The following is a 22,390-nucleotide window of genomic DNA, read 5'->3' on the forward strand; positions in this document are numbered from 1 at the left end:
GTGTTTGTTTGGAGGGGTTGAACCAGACGTCACCATGCGTCACTCAGCCCACCCTGCAATGCAGCACAGTGACATTAAAAGTGCTGCCCCTCTCTTCTTTCTGTCTTTTCCCGTCAGCATGTGCTCTCTGTACAGTGACTTTAGCTCACAGTATTACACAACACAAAGTGTCCTTGTGACCTGAAAGCAATCAGGCACATTCAGTTCACTCCAGATCATCAAGATGCAAAGCAACTTTATAAAAGGGACTAGCTTGGTTATTGCTATTCAATATAGGGATAAATATCAAGGGGAAAGAAACAGACATCCAGTGGTTTCCAGCCTGAGTCTTTGTGCTTTCTGTGTTCGACTTCCTGGTGGTGTGGTAGGGACACTGTTAGCATAGAGGCAAAAAGAGTCTCGCTTGTGGCCCAACAGTCTCTACATTTCACCAGTGTCTGCTGCGTGCATGCAGGAGAGAGGTATTAACTCGACATACTCAGTAAAAAACAGCCTTTCATGCAAAACACATCCTATGTATAATCCCCTGGCATAATGTAATCATGTGACCCGTTGTTGGCAGGGATGGGCTGATTGGTTAGTTTGTCATGAAGACGGCATGCTGGGAAAGTCATGGCAGTGAACCAGTGATGGAAGCTCAGATATTTTTCTGATACTCTTCCGGTTAAGAGTTTGAGGTCAGTAAGATTTTTTGTTTATGAAAAAGGTCTCTTATATACCCACTAAGTATGCATTTATTTGACTGAAAATACAGTAAAAACCCTAATACTGTGAAATATTATTACAAATTAAAAATACCTGTTTTCTCTCTAAATATGCTTTAAAATGTAATTAATTTCTCTGATGCAAAGCTTAAGTTTCAGCATCATTTGTCCAGTTTTAAGTGTCACAGAATCTTTCAGAAATCATACTAATATGCTGATTTGGTGCTCGAAAAACATTTCTTCTTATTATTAATTTTTAATTATTAAAAATCATTTTTGACATTATAAAATATATTTCCTGAAACTTTTTTTAAATCCATTTAAAGCATATTCTTATTAACTAATTAGTATTAATTCCTTTAAAAAATCTTACTGGCCTCAGACTTTTGAATGGTAGTATGAATGCCATTTAAAAAGGCTCTAATTTACAGGAGGTATGAAGCTTGAAGATTAAATTTACACAGCAGCATGCTTATGAAAGGAAACGTGGGTGAGATTTTCAGCATGTTGCAATAAATTACTAAATATTCTATCATTTTCAAAAGGGCTCAAAATAAATAAATACTATAGGCTTCTTGCATGTTTTGGATATTGCTTATTATTTTCATATATATATATATCTATCTGAGGTGACATTTTAGTATCAATGCTTCAAGTTTGTTCAAGTTATGGCTTGCGCATGTCCTAAATATCTATATTTCATACAGTAAACACAATGTTGTTCTAATAATAACAATAATAACACTGCTGTTTGAGAAAAGCATGCCGATATAATAAATGTTATTATTTTTAAACAAATAAATCTATCTTCAAATATATGTGCTTAGACCATTAGCACTGGCATCTCACACTATTTTTTAAAAACTACTGAATATGGCCAAAAATAGCTAGAAAGAAATAAAAAGCCATATCTCTTTGTACCCTGTGCTCTCAGCCGAACAGAAGTGCAAAACTTAAAGCAAAATGATAAGAAATCAACATAAAATAGCCATACTTTAAACACAGAAAATAGAAGAAAAAAAAAGACTCTGACAGCACTTTTCCTAATATAGGTATTTTTTCTCTGTCAACATCTCAGCTATTCAACAGAATATGAAATAAATGGGTCTGATCTGTCTCAAATCTGCCTCTGATATCTTGATTAAATTCCAGGCACAGCCTGACAAATACCTCTCACTAAATATGATAGAAAATCACACAATAAACACCTTGTTTCTACTGAAAGATGACCATATTTTTAGACATACTAAAGGTTATGCCCTCTCATTATTCAAATGGTTGGCTTCAGGTCTCCAGGCTTGTGCTTGCTGGCTTTGCCCGGGGTCAGAGGTCACAATGTCATTACCACAGTGACTGGAGATGACATCATCATAAACCGCCATCAAAACTGTAGTATATCAACGTTTATGTAGCATCTCGTCAATGAAAGAAAACATGTGTCTTGCTGGATGTTGTATATTTCAGGTTTGTTGTAACATTATATTCCTGAAGGCAAGGTTTTCTGATGCTACATCTGTTGTGGTGGTCATTGTACACTGGGTTGTGCTTTCTCTCACTCAGGATCCAGAGGAGGGCTGCAGAAGATTTCACATTTGTGGGAGAAGCAAACCCTTACAATGAATGCTAGGTCTTCACCTGTGATTGTTCAGGATTGTCTTCCAAAGGTTTATCTCCATCACAAGACTTCTTTCTTTTTTTGTTGCCTAGAGAGTAGAAAGTGAAATGTAAAATGCCTAGTTTTGAACTGACCTGAATATTTGAAGTAAAAAGGTTGTCAACTGATAAGCCTGAATAAGTGATAAAAATTGATTACGACTGTTATTCAACAAATAGGACACATTTCTGGCAGGGTTGTGCACCATTCAGATGCTCTTCAAATTTCAATACAAGTCCTGAATTTGAATTAAATTTGAACTGAAATGGGAAACAGAATTGCAATTTGAATTTGAATGTAAGAATCAAATCAATTGAAAATCACATAACCACTTTATTTTTATTATTTTATTAAACCAAGGTTTCTCAGTACTTTGAATGTTAGCTTGACAAATGCATATTTAAAATAAAATAAAAATAACATTAAATATTAAATAGTATATCCATATATACTGGATTTTAAATTAATTTACTAAATGTACTTCTTTAATACACTCTAACTGTAATCATGTTTGAAAAATTGTTGAAAAGCCCTTTCAAGGTTTTCAAGGTTTAAGGTTTTTTAGACTTTCAAGAAAGAATAAACAAAATACAGATTTGGAAAAAATAATTGATATATTGATATTCTATATTATGTATTTAATTAATATAATAATTAAGAAAATGTTGATACATAAATCATTTATATAATATCTAAATATATCTATATATAAAGAAAGCTCAAAGTATATTGAAAATACACCAAATGTAACTTTAGAATCTATTAGTTTGTAAGTTATACGTTTGCTTTCCTCAAGTTTGCTTTCCACCAAGGTATATACTTCAAATTTTACAATTTGAATTGCTGTATAAAAGTGTAAGTGATAGGTAAAAATTGATAGCCTGAATGCACTGTAAGTCGCTTTGGATAAAAGCGTCTGCTAAATGCATAAATGTAATTTTTTATTTAATTTAAATTTAATTTAAATGCATAAATGAAGTAAGAAACATAATTGAACCGATGATGGTTGCCGAGTCTAGTTGGTTAAACTAGTCAGAAAGCTTTACCAGAGCACCAGCAGGAATGATTTCTTGATAAAACTGTTTTTCCAGAAGCAACAAAGGCTGCTGACCCAGAAATATGCCCTACTTGCGTAAATCACAATGTTCTTTTTTGTATTAAACAATAGTGTGGGCTGCAGTTTGTCTGGCTTGTTGCTAGGAAACAGATGGAATTTGAAAATGCAGACTAAAAGCAGGTGTGTGTGTGTGTGTGTGTGTGCAGCCGTAAACGCAGGTGTCGTGTCATTACTGGGCAGATTCACAAATTTGCGTTTCAGTCAGGTGCTTGGCATCTGATACACACTGAGTTTCCGGAGCAGTTTTTTCCCCAGGTTCTCATCCGAGGCACCCAGAGAGTGAGAGCTGATGAGCTGGGATGTAGACAGGTCCGTCTCCATGGGAACGGCCGTCGCATCTGAAATAGATCGGACACACTATGACAAAGATGCTAGGATCACATGACAAACTGAACTGGAAAGTCATTGGTTATTCTCTTCTCTTCTCTTCTCTTCTCTTCTCTTCTCTTCTCTTCTCTTCTCTTCTCTTCTCTTCTCTTCTCTTCTCTTCTCTTCTCTTCTCTTCTCTTCTCTTCTCTTCTCTTCTCTTTGCTTCCCTTCCCTTCCCTTCTCTTCTTGATTTAGTCTTCCCTGTTAACCTCCAGTCATAACAAGCAGAGCTGAACTGGACAGTTCTAGCCTGATGTCAACATTCCTTTGCAGGTCGTATAAACAGAGACTAGAGCCCATGCATTTCCTCTCCCTGCAGTCTGTCAAACGTCTCGCTCGCTGTCAAACAGCCACTCCAGTGTTTGAAAGTTGGGGTGCTTTTAGTCAGAGAGCAGACCACCACCCTTCTTAAAGGAATAGGCTTTGTTTATACACCCTTAGGCCATTTTGCAACTTGTATGCTTTATTTGTTACTTCTAAAGACATACAGATATTTTGAAGAATCTTTAGGAACCTTTTAAGGTATAATTATAGGGTATTACAGTTTTAAAAACTATATTCTGAAGTCTTGAAGTCATATACAGTCATCCCCAAAAATATGGACACCCTTGGTAAATATGATCAAAGAAGGCTGTGAAAATGAATTAAAAAGGCTGATCTTTTATTTACAAAAATCACAATAATTGAACCTTTCATTGGATAATAAGAATTTTAAATGGAGGGTTAATATCATTATGAAATAAATGTTTTTCTCTAATACACATTGGCCACAATTAAGGACACCCTTTTATTGAATTCTTTTTTAAACCTCCATTTGCCAGTTTAACAGGTCTACATTTTCTCCTATAATGCCTGACGAGGTTAGAGAACACCTGACAAGGGATCAGAGACCATTCCTTCATCTCCAATCACTTCAGACCCTTTAGATTCCCATCTCAATGTTGGTGCTTCTCCTCTTCAGTTCACTCCTCTCATTTTCTGTAGGGTTCAGGTCAGAGGACTGGAAAGGCTACAGCAGAAGCTTGGTTTTGAGCTATTTCTGTATTGTTTTTGAGGTTTGTGTTTGGATTATTGTACGGTTGAATGATCCAAGCATGGTCCATTATAAGATTTCTAACAGAGTCAGTCACTTACTGATTTGTTTTATCTGTTGGTATTTGATAGAATCCATGATGCCATGTGTCTAAACAAGATGTCCAGGACCTCCAGAAGAAATATAGGCCCACAACATCAAAAATACAGCTGTATATTTCATTGTACACATGGGGTACGTTTTTCTCTGTGTTCACCAAACCCATCTTGAGTGATTGCTGCTAAAAAGCTAAATTTTTCTTGAAATCCTCCTAAACAACATGTGTTGATGTAGGTGCTGTTTGTCCTTGGAGAGTCTTTAGCCACTCAAACTGACCTACTCACCATGTATTAGGACGATATAGACACATGTCTTCTTCCAGGCAGTTTCGTAACATTTTCTGTTGATTGGAAATTCTTAATTATTGCCCTGATGGTGGAAATGGGGATTTTCACTGCTCTAGCTCTTTTCTTAAAGCCACTTCACTGATTTGTGAAGCTCAATTATCTTTTGCTGCACATCAGAAATATATTCTTTGGTTTTTGTCATTGTGATGGATGATTAAGGGCATTTGGGCTTTGTTTCCCCGCTATTTATATTTCTGTGAAACAGGAAGCAGTGGCTGGATAATTTCATGTTCATAATCACCCTGGAGTACTCAAAATTGTTGAATATGAATGGGAATATACTTCAGAGTTATTTTACTCATAAGAATTTATAGGGGTGTCCTTATCATTATTTCATAATGATATTTCCCCCCACTTTAAATTCTTATTACCCAATGAAAGGTTAGGTTTTTGTGAATTTTTTAAAGATCAAAAGGATTAACTATGCATATTAATTTTCACAGACTCCTTTTATCATATTTACCAAGGCTGTCCATATTTTTGGGCATGACTGTAGTTGCTTGAGAAACAAAAATGTAAAATGACTTTGAAAATATTAATAAAAATAAGAATATTCTTAACAAATTTTCATTGTGTGTCCGTTGAAAGCATACAGGTTTGAAATGGCATGAAGGTGGGAAAAAAATTACAAATAAAATAACATCAAAAATATATTTTTGTATTTCAAAAAGTGCAGTTTCTACAGTGATGTATGTTCACCCAATGCCGGTCTCTTCTTTTGATTTAGTTTTTAGCAGCTTTTCTATTCATTTTTAGACTGAAGTAAACACTGTATATCGGTGCATAAAATGATGTCATAGTTTGGCTTCAGAAATCATCCGTCAGTTCACCCACCAGTTCCTTCTTTTCTCTCCACACGAGTGTCTCTTATATATGGGGTGTTATCCATACGCAGGAACACGGAGTCACTGGGGCTCTTCTGTCCATCGGACTTACTTCCTACAGGGGGAGCCAGAGAGCCAGAGTCAGATGACCACACAGGAAATAAACAAGACAGGAGACAGAGTTTGTAGCACTATGCATGTCTTTTGACATAAAAATGAAACGGATTAACCAAACACAATTTTCTGACCTGCGTTGACATATGAAACAGCATATTAGCACATTACTCGTACTATTTCTGCAATATAAAGCTAGTATGCAATTATCAATGCAGGCACAATTGTTATTGAAACAGGAAGTTGTGGTGGATGTATTGAAGGCATTGACCTTTTCTAAAACAACCAGTAGCCTTTAATTTTCATGACAACCAGAGATTAACCACAGTTTTTTTCAATGAAGACTCTTTACAATGAACCATGGAATATTTCTCACTCATTCCCGAGCGATGAAGAAGAAAATGATTCTGAATTTGTTTTTGGATTACGACTATGTCTCTCTGAGTCAAGATCTGAGGGAGAAGATCCTGATGACGAGGCCTGCGGTCATGATCAAGATGTGGATGGTAAAATAAATTGCTTATTTTGTATTTTTGCTGCTGTCTGATTACTGTTATATCATTTGATTGGTGGCATGTGGTATTTCAGACTGTGAGATGTTTTCATGTTAGAAGACAAAAATAAACAACCCGAATCTTTGTCATCTCGTCATCTCATGTCACACGATATTTTAAAGATTTGCTGGATAAAGATATTTATGTTTCTTTAAAAAAGCACATTGTGCATTGGTAATGTAATAAACGTGTACAAAAAATGATATATCTTATATAACTAGCATTTTTACTATTATTTAAATGAAAAGTACAGTTGTAAATAAATGTAAAGTCTACATTCAATTATAATAAAGATTATGTAATATGTGTGGTACATTTTTTAGTTAAGGAAAAAAAAAACGTAAATATTTTGGCTGTTTTACGCTTGACTTCAAATAACCTCATACTAGCAAATTTTGACAAAATGCAAAACCGTTATAATTTCATGGAGGTTTTGATTAATGACTCTGGTTGAGAAACTGCTGTCGTATCAAGTTGTAATCTGTATTGCATGCAAAGTGTATTAAATATTTACAGTGACATTTCATATAAATGCAAACATTGATATGATATTGTATAACAGTGTAATTTGATTACCCTGCATTTGATCTTGTGTACGCTTTAGTACAGGCCTCATTTATTAGAGGAAACTGAACTAAGTGAATTCTAGCTTAAGAATCAGAGTTCCACTTTTTCACACAAAGTCTGATTAGTTTTAGTAAGAGGATTAGAGTTCGACCATCTGTCTTGTCTTGCATTTGGAAGCTGTGAGAAACGTCCTAATTTCAAACATAGATTATCTACATCCTCGCTTTCCCCAAAGATTGCAGTGACAGACAACATTGATATGTTATGGTTATATTTGAGTGTATTTAACCTTCCGAAGAAATGTATTTCAGTGCTTTCATGTCAAACTGTTTTATTATTCACTTGCTGCCTGGAAAATGACCAAGAGAACCCAAGAAAGATGCTATAAATGAGAAGCGCATGCACTCACGGACGATGCGGTTCCTCTCATTAAGGGTGCTGGTGCTGTCTGGCCGTCTGTAGAGGTGGCTGTGCTGGTGGAATCGGGTCAGACAGGGCCGTGGTTCTGTCAGAGGAAGGGCGATGCTGTTGGAGCGTGTCTCAGGGATTGTCATTCTCTCCCCGGGCGCATGACTCTCTGCGTCTGGGGTTTGCGGAGAGCTGTCCATGCGTGTAGCTGTCAGAGCATTCTGATAATGGTTACGAGTGATCTGGAAAGAATAGCATAGACATCTCATAATTCTATTTGAGTTTTAACATGTAATGTTAATGTTATTGTTTACATAAAAATTCTATAATATTATTAAAAAGTATCTACCGTATTTTTCGGACTATAAGTCGCACCTGAGTATAAGCCGCATCAGTCAAAAAATACATCATGACGAGGAAATAACAAGTAATAAGTTACACTGGACTATAAATTTATTAAGAACCAAGAGAAAACATTACCGTCTACAGCCACGAGCCTCTATGCTGCTCAGTGATAGAGTACAGGAACACAGAGCAGCATAGAGCGCCCTCTCGTGGCTGTAGACGGTAATGTTTTCTCTTGTTTCATTTCTCTCGGTTCATGTCAAATTAATTTTGATAAATAAGTCGCACCTGACTATAAGTCGCAGGACCAGCCAAACTATGAAAAAAGTGCGACCTATAGTCCGAAAAATACGGTACTTTGGCACTTGTGGAGCAAAGCTAAACAACACCGAAAAATAAAAACTCAATGGGAGTCCTTGGATCAGCCTAAAAAAAAATTGGATCTGGGACATTTTTACATACAAATCAATAAAAAAAGACTATATTTTTAATAAAGAAATAGCCAGAAATAGAAAATGACTGGGAGCCATGAGTTAAAGGTAAATGTTGCATTGTCTAAATTATATTAAAATATATTATATCTAAATTGCACATGTTTTTAATCAGATTTACTTTAAATGTTTAATGCAAAAATAAAACAAAAATGTTAAAATTATAAATTAACATATGCTTTTATGCTTTTTCCTTGTGCGCACTGTCAGTAATTATTTAAATGGAAATTACAATCGTAATTATGGTCATATTGAATTTAATTCTGATCAATATTTTTAAAGAAAATCTTAATGTAGTAAAAAAAAATTATGTATTATTTTAATATTGAAAAAAAAATAAAAGGGGAGGAAAAAGAATAATGTATGTAGACAGGATTTTTTCATTACCATAATGAGAATCAAGTTCTCTTTCAGCATTACAGTAATTTAAGTCAAAAATATTAAATAAAAATACAATACTAATTTCTTTTAATATTGGGGTATGAACCCTAACATGACCTTGAATTGTCCCCTCATCCAGCTTTTTCAGCATGTCAAGTTTACCTTAATGATCTGTAGGTCTGTGAGCTGGCGAACTGAATAGTCTGGTAAATACGGTCCTCCGCTGATGCTCAGTTGACCCAGACTGCCTCCGTGGATTGTAGTATCTGAATGATTGAGACCGCTGCTCCGGGACGGTGATCTGTGGACTGGATCACACCAGTAGAACTCATTCAGTTGATTATTGCTTTAAATATAAAAATGTTCTTTACCTAGCATATTGAGAGTCTACTTACTATATATATTTATATACATATATGTTGAGATGGACTGCTTACAAATTCAAAAATTATGCCAAATGTACACAACTTGATTAGACTTGTTCATTCACTGCAAAAGTGAGCTCTTAATGAGTTTTAATTTAAAAAAAAAAAAATCCTTGAACCAAAATTTTGTACTTTAGAAACAGTTTCATAGTAGAGATTATTTTAGATTTACATTTTTAAATGTCTTTTTTTAATGAGGACAAAAAATCCCTATAGTGTGCTTTTTATATAAATTCAGTACAAATTTGGACTAAATGCACTTATATATTCGAAATTCAGCTAAATGGACACAACTTCAGGCTTACTTATTCACTGCAAAAGTGGGCTTTTATTATATTTTTAATAAATATTAAAAAATCCTACTTGAATTTAAACACTGCATTAGATACTGTAATTAGTTTTCTCACATAGTATCCTGAAATTAGGTTTATCTTGTCTTTTGTATTGCACGTTTGGCAGATTTTTATTTTATTTTGTTTTTTAATGTTTATGCATAAAAATATCTGAAACATTCTTCCAGTGCAGTAAGACAAAATGCTCTCCTATTAAAGATACATTCTCTGGAAAGAAGTATATATATTATATATACAATACTGCTTCTCAAAGTATTATTATTATTTTTTTTATTATTTTGTACTGTTTTTAACTGTTAAATTGTGGCAAAATACATGTTAAAAACAGGATATGAAATGCCAAAAAGTAGGAAAACTTTTAGTGTTGTGTGTACAACCATGAACAAATAAACAATATGCCATACACAGAATCTCTGTGTCCATGTAGATGTCCTATATCTCATTAGCAGATGCTAAAGTCCTGGATGTAGTATGTTGGTATATAGTATGTGTTTGCATTTTTTCTTTCTGTGTCTATATCACAGAGAAAACCCTAACCAGAGAGACAGACTATATAACACAGACACTTAGCTTACATTTAATGCACATTCATTCTGAATTAATCTCTTCAACAAGAGCTAAAGGCTCCATCCTTTAAGTTATTTTTACATTTTCATGATGCTAAGCTTATGAGATTTTCATCCTTATATAATAATGTGCCGTTTTGCTTGAGTGGACAGATGAGAGTTTCTCTCCTGCTGTAATTACCCGACTCTACTCTCCTAAGATTAACATAGCCGCTCTATTTAGATTTGCTCCCTTAATTATCTCTGGAGAGCGTTGCTAGAGGGGTCACATATGCTCCACGCTCAACGCCTCTCAGAGTTTTTCAATTGCTTATTAATATTTTTACTGCAGGGAAACCTTGCTTGAGATATTCTGGAAACTCAGGTTGATTTATTTAATGAGGCTCTGTTCAGCTCCAGTGATGAATTCTGGCAAATACTGAATCAGCAAACAAACCTGTGGGTAGGATGGTCATGATAGCAGGTAAGCCATAGTATGTAAATGGCCCATTTTCAAACTTTAGTCCCTCCTTACCGATCTCTACCTCCACTCGACCCTGCAGACAGAGAGAGATGGTTCACATATTTAAAATTGAGTTTGCAATTATGAAAACTGACAAAAAAATTCTCCACTTACAGTGATTTCCAAAAGTGAAAATTCTTTTATTTTGCATGCAGTTAATGTAATATAATTTTGCCATACATAATTTGATTAGCATAAGAGTTTGAACTTTGAACAAATATCTAATCTATATTAAATAAATAAAAATTTTCTCACCCTACAGTGAGGTCCAATAGTGACAGCTTTTATTTTGCATTTCATTAATGTAGTATAATTTTGTAATTAATTAATTAACAAAACCATTTTGAAATAATTTTTCATAATATATTATTTAATAAAACTAGTTATTTTTCTCAATTTGCAATAATACATTTTTTTTTTTCCTCTTACAGCATTGGTTCAAAAGTAAAAAAAAAAAAAAAAAGCTCTTTATTAATGCACTATAAATTTGTCATGAATTTTCTTTTTTTTCTATAAATTAATTAGCATAACAAATATTTGTTACAAAAATATACAAATGTAATATTTGTATTATTTAATTAAAATATTTATATTAAAACTGATGAATACAGCATTTTTCTCCACTTACAGCAGGGGCCAATAGTTAAAAAGCTATATTTTATTATAAGTAATATAATGTATAATATATGTAATATAATTGTATCATAAATTACTTTATCTGCATAACAATTTGAAAAAAAAGTTTTTACTATTTTTTTTTTTTTGTATCATTTATTTATAATGACTTTCAGAATGTATTTTAAAACCTGTAGTACTTTACCTGCAATATGAGGATGAAATAATCCACAGGCTTGTTACGCTGGAAGAGGTAGTGCTTTGGTGATCGCTTGTTTTTCTCATCAAACTTGAGTTCCTGCACCACGCTTGGGTGCTTTATCAACCGCAAGAGGATCTTCTCTGAGAGATGCGTCGACTTAAAAGGCTCTACTTCTACCGAAATAAAGAGAACAGAGAGAATAATAAACACATTCATGATACTGACAATGAAACTGCAGCATTCTGATCCTTCATCATTTGCTGATGATTTGCAATGTTGCACCAAATGAGTAGATGCACTAGATTATCAAATTAATGTGAACACGTCCTTTTGGTCTTGAACTGTATGTGTTTTAAACCTAAAACAACTCTCAGTTTCTTAAAATTTCAAATTCTAATGTCCATGATTCGCGATCCCGCTCTGAACTCCCAAACTGGCTCAAATGATTCGCGATCCCCATAACTGACTCAAATGATTCGCGATCCCGCTACGAACTCCCGAACTGATTCAAATGATTCGCGATCCCGCTCTGAACTCCCGAACTGACTCAAATGATTCGCGATCCCCATAACTGACTCAAATGATTCGCGATCCCGCTACGAACTCCCGAACTGATTCAAATGATTCGCGATCCCGCTCTGAACTCCCAAACTGACTCAAATGATTCGCGATCCCCATAACTGACTCAAATGATTCGCGATCCCGCTACGAACTCCCGAACTGATTCAAATGATTCGCGAACCCGCTCCGAACTCCCGAACTGACTCAAATGATTCGCGATCCCGCTCCGAACTCCCGAACTGACTCAAATGATTTGCGAACCCACTCCGAACTGCGAACATATATTCAGATATAAATGTAATTAAAAAAATAAGTTAATAATTTTCGATTTTCAAATATTGCACCTGTCAAACATAATTAACCACTTTTAAAAAGCATGAGGATACCTAACAACTTCGTTTTGTGTCAGAACTTTCACACGTTCATTCTTAGATTCACCCCGTTTGTGTTTGAAAAGCTACAGGGATTGAATCGCGGAAATGGTATAAAACTTGCTGTATAAAGCAGAACGTCACGGAATTCGGCAATTTTTTATGAATAAATCAAAAGTAGAGCATTTAATCAAAGCTCAATAGGGACTAGTGTAATAGTAAAGGTGTTCAGTACCATCGCTCCCTACACGCAGAATAAGGCACCAACTCTCAGAGGGGGCACCATCCCAGTTGCTCAAAAAAAAAAAAAAATTCCATTCTCCCAGCACTCGAGACCGCTCGCACCTCATTAAAATATACTTAATATATATATATATATATATATATATATATATATATATATACTAAAACATTATTTTAAAGGAATATCACACAAGTTTTCATAGAAGTTTTAATTTAAGCTTGCCAAAACAATAACACCATATTTTTAAAAACAATTTCTAAAAGTACATTTGTATTTGTGCCTATAATGTTTATTTATTTATTATTATTGTCAGCTAATAAAACCTATGCTTCAGGGACCATATTCATATAACATCTGAGGTTAAATGTAGCTCTTGACTGGTTGAGTTGGTGATTAACACTAAAAAGCAGAAAATCAGTTGAGTCTCCCCTTTTGTAAATGTCATTGGCTGTTAAAATCTTGTGTTTCGTATAATAAATTGACATTTTGATAACACTGAACCTTTTATAATGCTCTTAATTACATGTCAATGCATACTGTATGCATTAGTGAGTGTGGTGGTGCTTATGGGGTGTCACTTAGTCCTTATATGAACTTATATGTTTCAGATGCAAGACATTGATTGCATGAGATTAAGTTTGTAAATGATAGCCTGTGCCCTTTTTTTAGTGTGCACATATATTTATCATCAAACTGTGATAACTTTGACTAAATTCAGTATATATATGTCTGCCATATGTTGCCACCCCTCAAAAATTCCTGCCCCCTTCTCGCCACCCCATTAATATTTTTCTAGATTCGCCCCTGTTTGACTCTTTCCCACAACTGTGAACTGAGATTACCTGTTGCTAGAAAGCGATGTGTTGCGAGCAGAAGCTGTGGTGAGACTTTGACCTTCATTTCACTCTCTGACAGTTTAAATATGGAGAAATCTTGCTGTTTCCTCTCGTGGTGGGACACTCTCCTCTTCGTACGGTTATCAGCTGCCACAACACAACAGCAATACATTATACTGGATAGGTTTTACCTCAAACCAATAACAAGTCAGTGAGAGCATATGATATGCTTGAGATGCAAAATATACTTTATTTCCTTCTTTCTGCTCCTGTATAATCTGTCATTGCACTATTATTGCAGGTTCCCATTGTGACAACTTTGTGACAACTTTGAAGCTATACTGGGATATGATTTCACAAAAGGTCAAGATGGTATTCATAACTAGTTATTTCCTTGGTAGAAAACTTATGTTTTTTTTTTTTTTCTGTAGTTGAGACGTTAAGGTAAATGTCTGTACAGAAATGAATTCACTTTTCAAGTTAACTTACAAAATATTCATAGTAAAACTTAAAAACCCTAGTCTCCCCCAGTATGTCAGCACTGTTAATCATGGTTAAAAATGAATTGATAATTGCAGAGAACAGGCTTTGCCAAAAGACAATAACACCAAGTTCTGGAATCCAATTAGTGTGATAATTATTTGCAACAGGGTCACAGTGTTATCGACTATGCATGAGGAAGCAGCAGGAATCAGGGCAGGTTTTCACTCAGACAAATGCTCTGGAATTGCTGTGTAGAGGAAATATTCTTCTTATAATTCACTATTAGACTGAGTTTGTGTTTGAGTGTTCATCTGAATCATTAATATTGAAGAATGAGAAGATAGAAAAAGGCCTAAGATAAGCAAAAGTGCACCAGATTTAAAGAAGAGAAATAGTAAAAACCTACTGTAGAGGTCCGTTTCGTCCACAATCTCAGACTTGATGATTTCCTCGATGACATCTTCTAGAGTGACGATGCCCATGACTTCATAGAAAGGATCTCCTTCTCCTTCGTTATTGACCCTCTGTACGATAGCCAAATGAGATTTCCCTTTACAGTGCCAGAGAAAGACAAAGGAGCATAATAGCATGATAAGCATTTGGTATTTAATTTTAATATGCACCCTCATTTATGCAAAGTAAATTTAACAAAACTGCAGTGCAAGTTATCAAGTTATTAGGCGAAGTGTGCAGAATCAATAGTCACACAACTTTAGTAAATGAAGCCTTGTCCATTTATTTTACCCTTTGGATACTTGTGTATGTGATATCTGTTGCAGACAGGCTTTAGCACTGTTAAACTGATTTGTCACATGACATAAAGAGTGCTTGAAATGAAGGAGCATGAAGAGATTAACTATGACAGTTTTGAAGATTCAGACCTGACCTCATGTAAAGAGCACTGAGTGGTTATGTAATGGGGTTTGGGAGCCCTGTGGCTCTGATGATGAAGCTGAGCAATCTAAAAACCTGGAAACTGTTGGAATTTGCTATTTTTGAGTCTTTAAAATGCTGCTCAGGCATTAATGGCTATTCTGACATTAGTTCACGTTTCCCTTAATATTAAATAATTATGATGTCAAAATGTTACATTTTTGGTATATATATATATATATATATATATATATATATATATATATATATATATATATATATATATATATATATATATATATATATATATTAGTATATTTATGTATAGTTTAGGGTCACTTTAGTTTTTTTTTTTTAAAGGATGCATTAAACTGATCAAAAGTGACAGTAAAACAATTTCAATGTACTGCAGATTTTTATTTATATAAAATGCTGTTCTTTTTTTATATATAAAATCAAGGCATTCTAAAAAAAATAAAAAATATTATGGTTTCTACAAAAATGTTAAGCACAGCTGTTTGAAAAGTGATAATAAGAAATGTTTCTTGAGCAGCAAAACAGCATATTAGAATGATTTCTGAAGGATCACATGACACTGACAAATGGAGTAATAATAATGAAAATTCGTCTTTGCGTCACAAATGAATTCTATATTAAAATCTATTAAAATAGAAAACAGTTAGTATAATAACATTTCACAATATTAAAGTTTTTTTGTATTTTTGATTAAATAAATGCAGCCTTTGTGAGCATAAGAGACTTCCAAAAATATTGTTATAAACATATGCATGTTGTGCATGTGTGCATATAGACTAAACACACACACACACACACACACACACACACACACACACACGTGTTCTGCACATCCACAGTGTTGTAATGTCAGATGCATTTATTTATTAACAATGGCTATTTAATATTTACCAGTGCCTTATGATGAGGCTAACTAAGAGCTGAAATCTGGTCATTTCAACAGATTGCTTAATTAATCTCTCATAATGTCATGCAGCTTTGCCTACAGTCTGTTATTGAAATATAAATCTATATTGGCACCTGCAACTGCAAACCAGAAGTTTGTTGCTGCAGCAAACCTATATCTCATTTCACATGCAAAGAGGGCACTTACGTTGGAATCTTAAAGGAACAGCAGTAAGGAATAAATCATAAAAAGCTAAATTATTGTAAAGAAAAATCTTATGAAGCACGATCAGTGTGCTTATACAAGATTGTTCATTGAATTCCCAAGCAGCAGCTAATTGCAATGGAACAAACGAAACATCCCAGCTAGCATTTCTGTTAATCATCATCAGTCAGACAGATCTGGAATATAATTTAAGGCGGAGATGATTAAATACATAATCCTAAACCTTTGGATAGAGAGAACCTAACGGACAGGAGCCTGCCTCTCTCACGCTGTGGTCTCTATGGTGGCGGCACACGCTGAGTGAAGTGAAGAATTCTGCAGGAGCAAGGGCAATGCAGCACTCAGCTCGATACACCTCAAAGCTGATGTTCAGGGAACCGCATTACATCACTCCGCTATTATATAACACGCGCACGCATGCACGCGGATCCAGGGAGTCTGAGCCCACGCGGATGTCCCTGCGATTCCTTCAGCTGCTGTGCCAGCAAATGAACTCGTTAAAGCTGGCACTATACTCTTCTCATGTGATGCATTGCAGAGCAGTATGGTGGGAATAGCTAAATAAAGCAGCGTGTAGCTGAAAACGGAAAGAAAAACACTGAAGGAAATGCCTGAATTATTTCTGAATAGGATCCATTATCACAGTTTGTCCTAAAAATGCATTTGCAAATAAATGCATGATTTTCTGTGTCAATTGCTTTTTTTCTTAATCATGTTTTAGGCCTTTTTATTTGTGATTCTTGGGCAGCGTTCATGTAGCATTTGACCTGTATTTGAGCTTAAAGGGATAGTTCATCCAAAAATTAAAGCAATTATTTGCCATCATCTGCCATCATTTACTCCCTCTCATGTTGTTCCAAACCTGCATTACTTTCTTTCTTCATCTGAACATGGAAAAATATATTTTGAAGAATTTCAGTTTATGATGCCCATTAGCTTCCATAGTATTTTTTTCCATACTATTGAAGTGAATGGGGACCATAAACTATTTAATTACCAACATTGTTCAAAATATAATTATGTTCCACAGAAGAAAGAAACTAGGTCTGGTACAACTTCAAGGTCTGATTATTCATGCACAATACAGTTTGAGGAGTAGTAATTATATAGCTATTGATCCTGAAAATCAAGGGGCCATACACTTTAGAGGCCAAGCACTAAAGGTGTGTAGGCACCAATTTTTATTTGTATTTATTTTTTGCCTTTGATAGAGTCTGTGGCAACTCCCTATAACTCTCTAGTGCCACCAACAGTTCAAAATTTCACATAAATTTTAGCTGATTATTTATGAACTGAATAGAAACTGAACTATTTCCTTTAATTTCCTGGTGTGGTTTAAATTTCTAGATTTCTGGACATTTTTTTCTCTCTTATCTCTGGCCATTTTTTTTTTTTTTTTTTTTTTTTTTTTTAGCAAAGCAAACTATTTTCAGACAAAACCTAAGTCTCTGGATTGTTTGTTTTAGCACCATTTTCTGCATAAACCCTAGTGGAATAACTAGCAAACATCAAAGGAAATGCCAATTTTTTTTTTTTTTTTTTCTTTAAAAAATGTATTTTTATCTGCTTTTTGTCTTCATAGGACACACTAGCAGAGTTACAAGAGGATACAACAGAGAGAAGTAATGGAGACTGCCAACCAAATCATGATCAGTCAGATCCTGTGTGATTTCTTGTTTCTAAATTTATCCAGCTTATGCTCTGCCTGTCTGAATAATTTTGATGTTTAAAGGGATAGTACACACAAAAGTAAAAATTTTTTACAAAAGCAGATATTTTGAAAAATCTCTGTTTTTTCCTCCCAATGAAAGTCAGTGGGGTTAAAAGCATTCTTAAATTGTAATTTTTGGTCCAGAGGACAAATAAAGTAATAGACTTTTGGAGAATTTACCTGCTGTGTTGAACTGGTTAAAGTAGCAGTTTGTAAATGTATGTTTTAAATTAAGCATTTAATATTTCTTATGTGCTTAAAAGAATAATAGATTTTGCTGTTTTTAAAAGTACATATACACTTAGTTTACCACTTCAGTAACTCATACTTCAGAATAAGAGCATTTTATTCAGCTTCACCTTTACCTGCTGTTTAGCATCTGCCTTACTTCACTGAGTGTAGAGGGAAAGGTTGAGCCTGCATATTTCATAATTCCTGCTGTAATATGTTCACTGGAGGCAAAAGCTTCAAAGAGTGACAGGCTGGGTGCTCGCAGTGTGAGGAAGCAGATCCTCTTCTCTTTCGCTCTGCTCTTTTTGTCCATATGGTCCCAAGCTGAGACACTGATTGGACCAAAAGGTCACTGCTGCAGCTAATCTGCCCTGATGTTTCTATACAGACAAGCACTTGGATTTAAAGGGACAGTTCACCCAAAAAAGACACTACTTCATTTATTAAACCTAATTTTGTTCCAAACCTGTATGATGTATTTGCAAAGCTAAACTGCATGCTATTTTTCCATTTTATTTTTGGAGCTTAAAAGAATAATTGTCAATATTAAAAACAAACATTTATTCACCTTCAGGTCATCTGAAATCAACAATTTGAAGTTAAAACATTTCAGTAATGGATTTATTACATAGAAACACACACATTTTTTCATCAGCTGTTTGGACTCTTATTCTGACGGCACCCATTCACTGCAGAAGATCCATCAGTGAACAAGTAATGTAATGCTACAGGTAGATTCTCTAAATCTGTTCTGATTATGAAACAAACTCTATCTTGGATAGTCTGAGGGTGAGTACATATTCAGCAAATTTTCATTTTTGGGTGAACTATTCCTTTAACAGCCACGGTCACTGTCATAAAAGAGGTGTATAAAGATACCTTAACATTTCCATGAAAAAAATACAGTGACAACATGCAATCCTTTACAGTTTAATTTAAATGGAGAGATTACTGAAAGAGATTGAGAGCAGTCCACGAGGTAAACTTTAACCTCAGATCTAAGTTTAATGAATTCTCTCAGACAGTTCTGCTGTGTGGTGGAAAACCAAGTCTTGCTCAAAGATTAAACTCAATCCAGGGTTAAAGTGCATTGTGGTGTCAGTGTGTGCTGAAAATCCTATTTTTGGTCTTGACGTTGCCTAAACTGCCCTGGATTCCTACAGCAGTTATGGAACTGATACTGTTGATGATCCCTTTACTAAATCTACTGCGTACGAACATTTGTGCCCTGTGGGGAAGGTAAATCCAGTGAATCTTGTACCATGGGTGAGTGGTACATCTGACAGGTTACTGCATTACAGCTGAATTATGGCACTCTGCACCCTGCTGTTGCTGCTGTGTGCCTTAATAGAAAACACCATCAATCTCAAAAATAAATTATTACATAATTGTCACTGTGATGCAGTAGAGGCCAAAGTATGATAGCATACCAGGTGTCAGAACGCATCACATCACTGTCTGTAGACTTTGTGCAGGGCAGGATCAAGAGGAAATGGTATGCATCCCTGCATGCCACACAGGTCAGTGCTTGGTATGAGTAATTTTTAGATTTTCATCTAAAGGTGTGTCAAAATATGACTAATATGAACTCTATGGTGAACAGTAAGCAATGATGACGGAATGAAAATGGTTGCCATGGGAACAAATTCAAATTACTGGAGTCCAGCTGCCGGCCTCTCTGCATATGTCAGCTGAAGTTGTGCTGATGCTAAATGTGCAATGATGTCAAAAATAAGTAAATAAATAAAATGTTTATATATATACATATATATATATATATATATATATATATATATATATATATATATATATATATATATATGTGTGTGTGTGTGTGTGTGTGTGTGTGTGTGTGTGTGTGTGTGTGTGTAAACATACAATTATTTATGGTAATTATTATATTATTACATACAATATATATATATATATATATATATATATATATATATATATATACATATATATATATATATATATATATATATGTATGTGTGTTTGTGTGTGTGTGTGTGTGTGTGTATGTATGTATTATTTATATGTTATAAACCAGATTTAACAAGCATATTTTCATTTACAATTCCATAATTTCAAAATAAAATATGCTCTCCAATACTCTGAAGTTACTGAACAGATCACCAAAAAATTAAAACTGTCATCATATATCATCTTCTCTCATTTTTTTTTTTTTTTTTGCATTCTTAATTGTATGCACATCATAATGCTGTGTTTAATGCAAAATAAGATATTTTGAAATGTAAATAGTGTTTTTTTTTTCATCCATACAAATTCAATTTAATTAAGTCCAATGTTTTATTAACATATTTCAAATGTATTTTGTTACATAGAACAAAAGAAGTGCATACAGGTTTGGGCGAAATAAGGGTAAGAAAAGGTTTTTGTGTGAATTACCCTTTTTTAGACTGATTTAAACGGGTTTTCTTTTTGTAACTTTACACAACTGGAGTCCTAAGATAAACATCTTACCTTTCTTGAACTGCTCCAGCACTGCATCCAGTTTGGTGTCGTTAAAGACACAGTGCAGCGGGTGCTTGTAGAATTGAGTGATGGTTTTTAACGGGGTGCAGTCATCTGGATCAACAAAGGCCAGATCTTTGACGAACAGTATATCAACAATGTTAGACCGTTCGTTCTCGAACACAGGAATGCGAGTGTATCCGCTCTGCATCACGTCTGACATGGTGTAGAAGTCCAGGATGGCATCCGAGGCCAGCATGAAGCAGTCATTGAGAGGGGTCAGCACATCTTCCACCGTTTTGCTCCTGAGTTCCAGAGCTCCCTGGATGATGTTCAACTCTTCTTTCACCAGGTCATGGTACGGGTCGGTAACTCTCAGCATAGCCAGCAACTTTTCACGGGTGTAGAAGTTGCTTATTTCCTGGTGCAGCATATTGTCTAGGAGTTTGCTGATGGGATATGTGATGGGGAAAGTCAACAGCATCAGCATCTTGGTCAGCCACACGGTCTTGGATGCGATAGCCAGCCCGTGCCTGGACGCAACGGAGTGCGGCAGGATCTCTCCGATGAAGAAGATGAGAAAAGTGCACGCCGCAGTAGAGACGGGCGTCACTCCGAGGATCTGGCACATCCAGACCACCAGGAAAGTGTTGGTGAGCACGTTGCACAGCACCAAGGTGCACAGGACGTAGTTGCCGTGTTTGCGCACCGACTCGATCTTGTGCGCGTACTTTTGCTCCTTGTCCGTGCCGCTGTTCTGCAGCACTTTGAGCTCCACCGGGTCCAGCGCGAGCATGCTGATTACCAGTCCGCTGAAAAGCGCGGAAAGCGCTAGAAGCAGCACCGAAAGACCCGCTTGTAGCCACCCGTCCGCATGCGGCGGCCGCTCTACCACCGCCAGCCAGAAGTCGCGCGTCCGGTAGTGCTCCCATTTAATCCCGTCAAAGGCGCACATTGAGTAATACTTGATGTTCTCTCCTCTCCGCAGTTCTTTGGCGAGCAGCTCCACCAGGATGGAGTTCTGGCTGGAGGTTGACTTGAAAGATCCGAGGAGCTCTATATCCGAGCTCCTGGCGCTCTCCTCCACGCACAAGTTGCGTTTGGGATGCACCTGCCCCTCTCTCCCCGGTTCCGGTTCTTCTATGAAAGCGATCCACGGCGCAGCAGTGCTGCCGGCGCTGCTGAAGGTCCGGTTGAGCCTCTGCGGTGATGCTGCATAGTACACGCGTAACATGAACCGCGTCCCTTCTATGGCCTTCAACAGTCCGTCCTGCACGGACAGATCTCCTCCCGTGTCCTCCGGTCGGAAGCCCAGCAGCCCGTGGCTCGGTGTGGGGAGAGCGGAGGCGATCAGGAGGAGCAGGGGCAGGAGGCATGGTCCGGGGATGCGGTGCGGGAGGAGAGCATCCGCAGCATCCGCAGCCATGATGCTGAGTGGGTTGTAGAAGGACATTGGCGAGCTGGATCACGTGGCAATGACACACACCCACGGACACACACATCGACTCTGTCTGCCGAGTCAGTGGAACAGCTGGAGTCTCGTGTAAATAAAAATGACACCGCGGTGACGTCATGACGATTTGCAGAGCTGCGATACTGTAATGAGCAAACAGGAAATATGTAGGCTACAGTCCAGCAGAAGAACGGGCCAAAACACCCAGCCAGAGATGATGTGAGACGATTTCTGTTTATTTTACCACTGTACATCCAAGAAGTCGGTGAACAGATGTATAAACATAGAGAACTTTTTAAAAAGGGTATTTTTTAAAATTTAATATTACATTTAAT

The 22,390-nt window shown here is 35.9% G+C and overlaps 1 protein-coding gene across 2 annotated transcripts; it reads right to left on the minus strand.

Annotated features, from left to right (window-relative positions):
* Positions 1-950: 950 nt before the first annotated feature.
* Positions 951-22,284, minus strand: LOC113056859 (metal transporter CNNM1-like). 2 transcript variants are annotated; one of them, XM_026223764.1, is made up of 10 exons: positions 20,612-22,284; positions 14,572-14,715; positions 13,689-13,829; positions 11,674-11,843; positions 10,788-10,887; positions 9,170-9,315; positions 7,792-8,032; positions 6,158-6,262; positions 3,649-3,813; positions 951-2,407 (listed from the first exon to the last, which is right to left on the minus strand). In XM_026223764.1, the coding sequence occupies exons 1-9, from the start codon at positions 22,053-22,055 to the stop codon at positions 3,677-3,679; spliced, it is 2,628 nt and encodes an 875-aa protein (XP_026079549.1). In that variant the 5' UTR covers positions 22,056-22,284; the 3' UTR covers positions 951-2,407; positions 3,649-3,676. The 2 variants fall into 2 exon arrangements, with proteins under 2 accessions (XP_026079549.1, XP_026079548.1); XM_026223763.1 differs by having other exon boundaries at positions 952-2,407; positions 3,703-3,813; positions 20,612-22,283.
* Between the last annotated feature and the right edge of the window lie 106 nt (positions 22,285-22,390).

This window comes from Carassius auratus, chromosome 38, assembly GCF_003368295.1.
Source record: "Carassius auratus strain Wakin chromosome 38, ASM336829v1, whole genome shotgun sequence".
NCBI classification, from domain to species: domain Eukaryota; kingdom Metazoa; phylum Chordata; class Actinopteri; order Cypriniformes; family Cyprinidae; genus Carassius; species Carassius auratus.

What these genes read in the sequence shown, in the direction of transcription:
- LOC113056859 (XM_026223763.1), bottom strand. Translation starts at nt 22,055, where the DNA reads ATGTCCTTCTACAACCCACTCAGCATCATGGCTGCGGATGCTGCGGAT. An exon ending in CATGACCATCCTACCCACAG is followed by an intron (nt 9,316 to 10,787) that starts GTTTGTTTGCTG and finishes GGTGTGATCCAG; the next exon opens with TCCACAGATCACCGTCCCGG. An exon ending in AAAACTGCTCCGGAAACTCA is followed by an intron (nt 2,408 to 3,702) that starts GTGTGTATCAGA and finishes TCTACTCTCTAG; the next exon opens with GCAACAAAAAAAGAAAGAAG.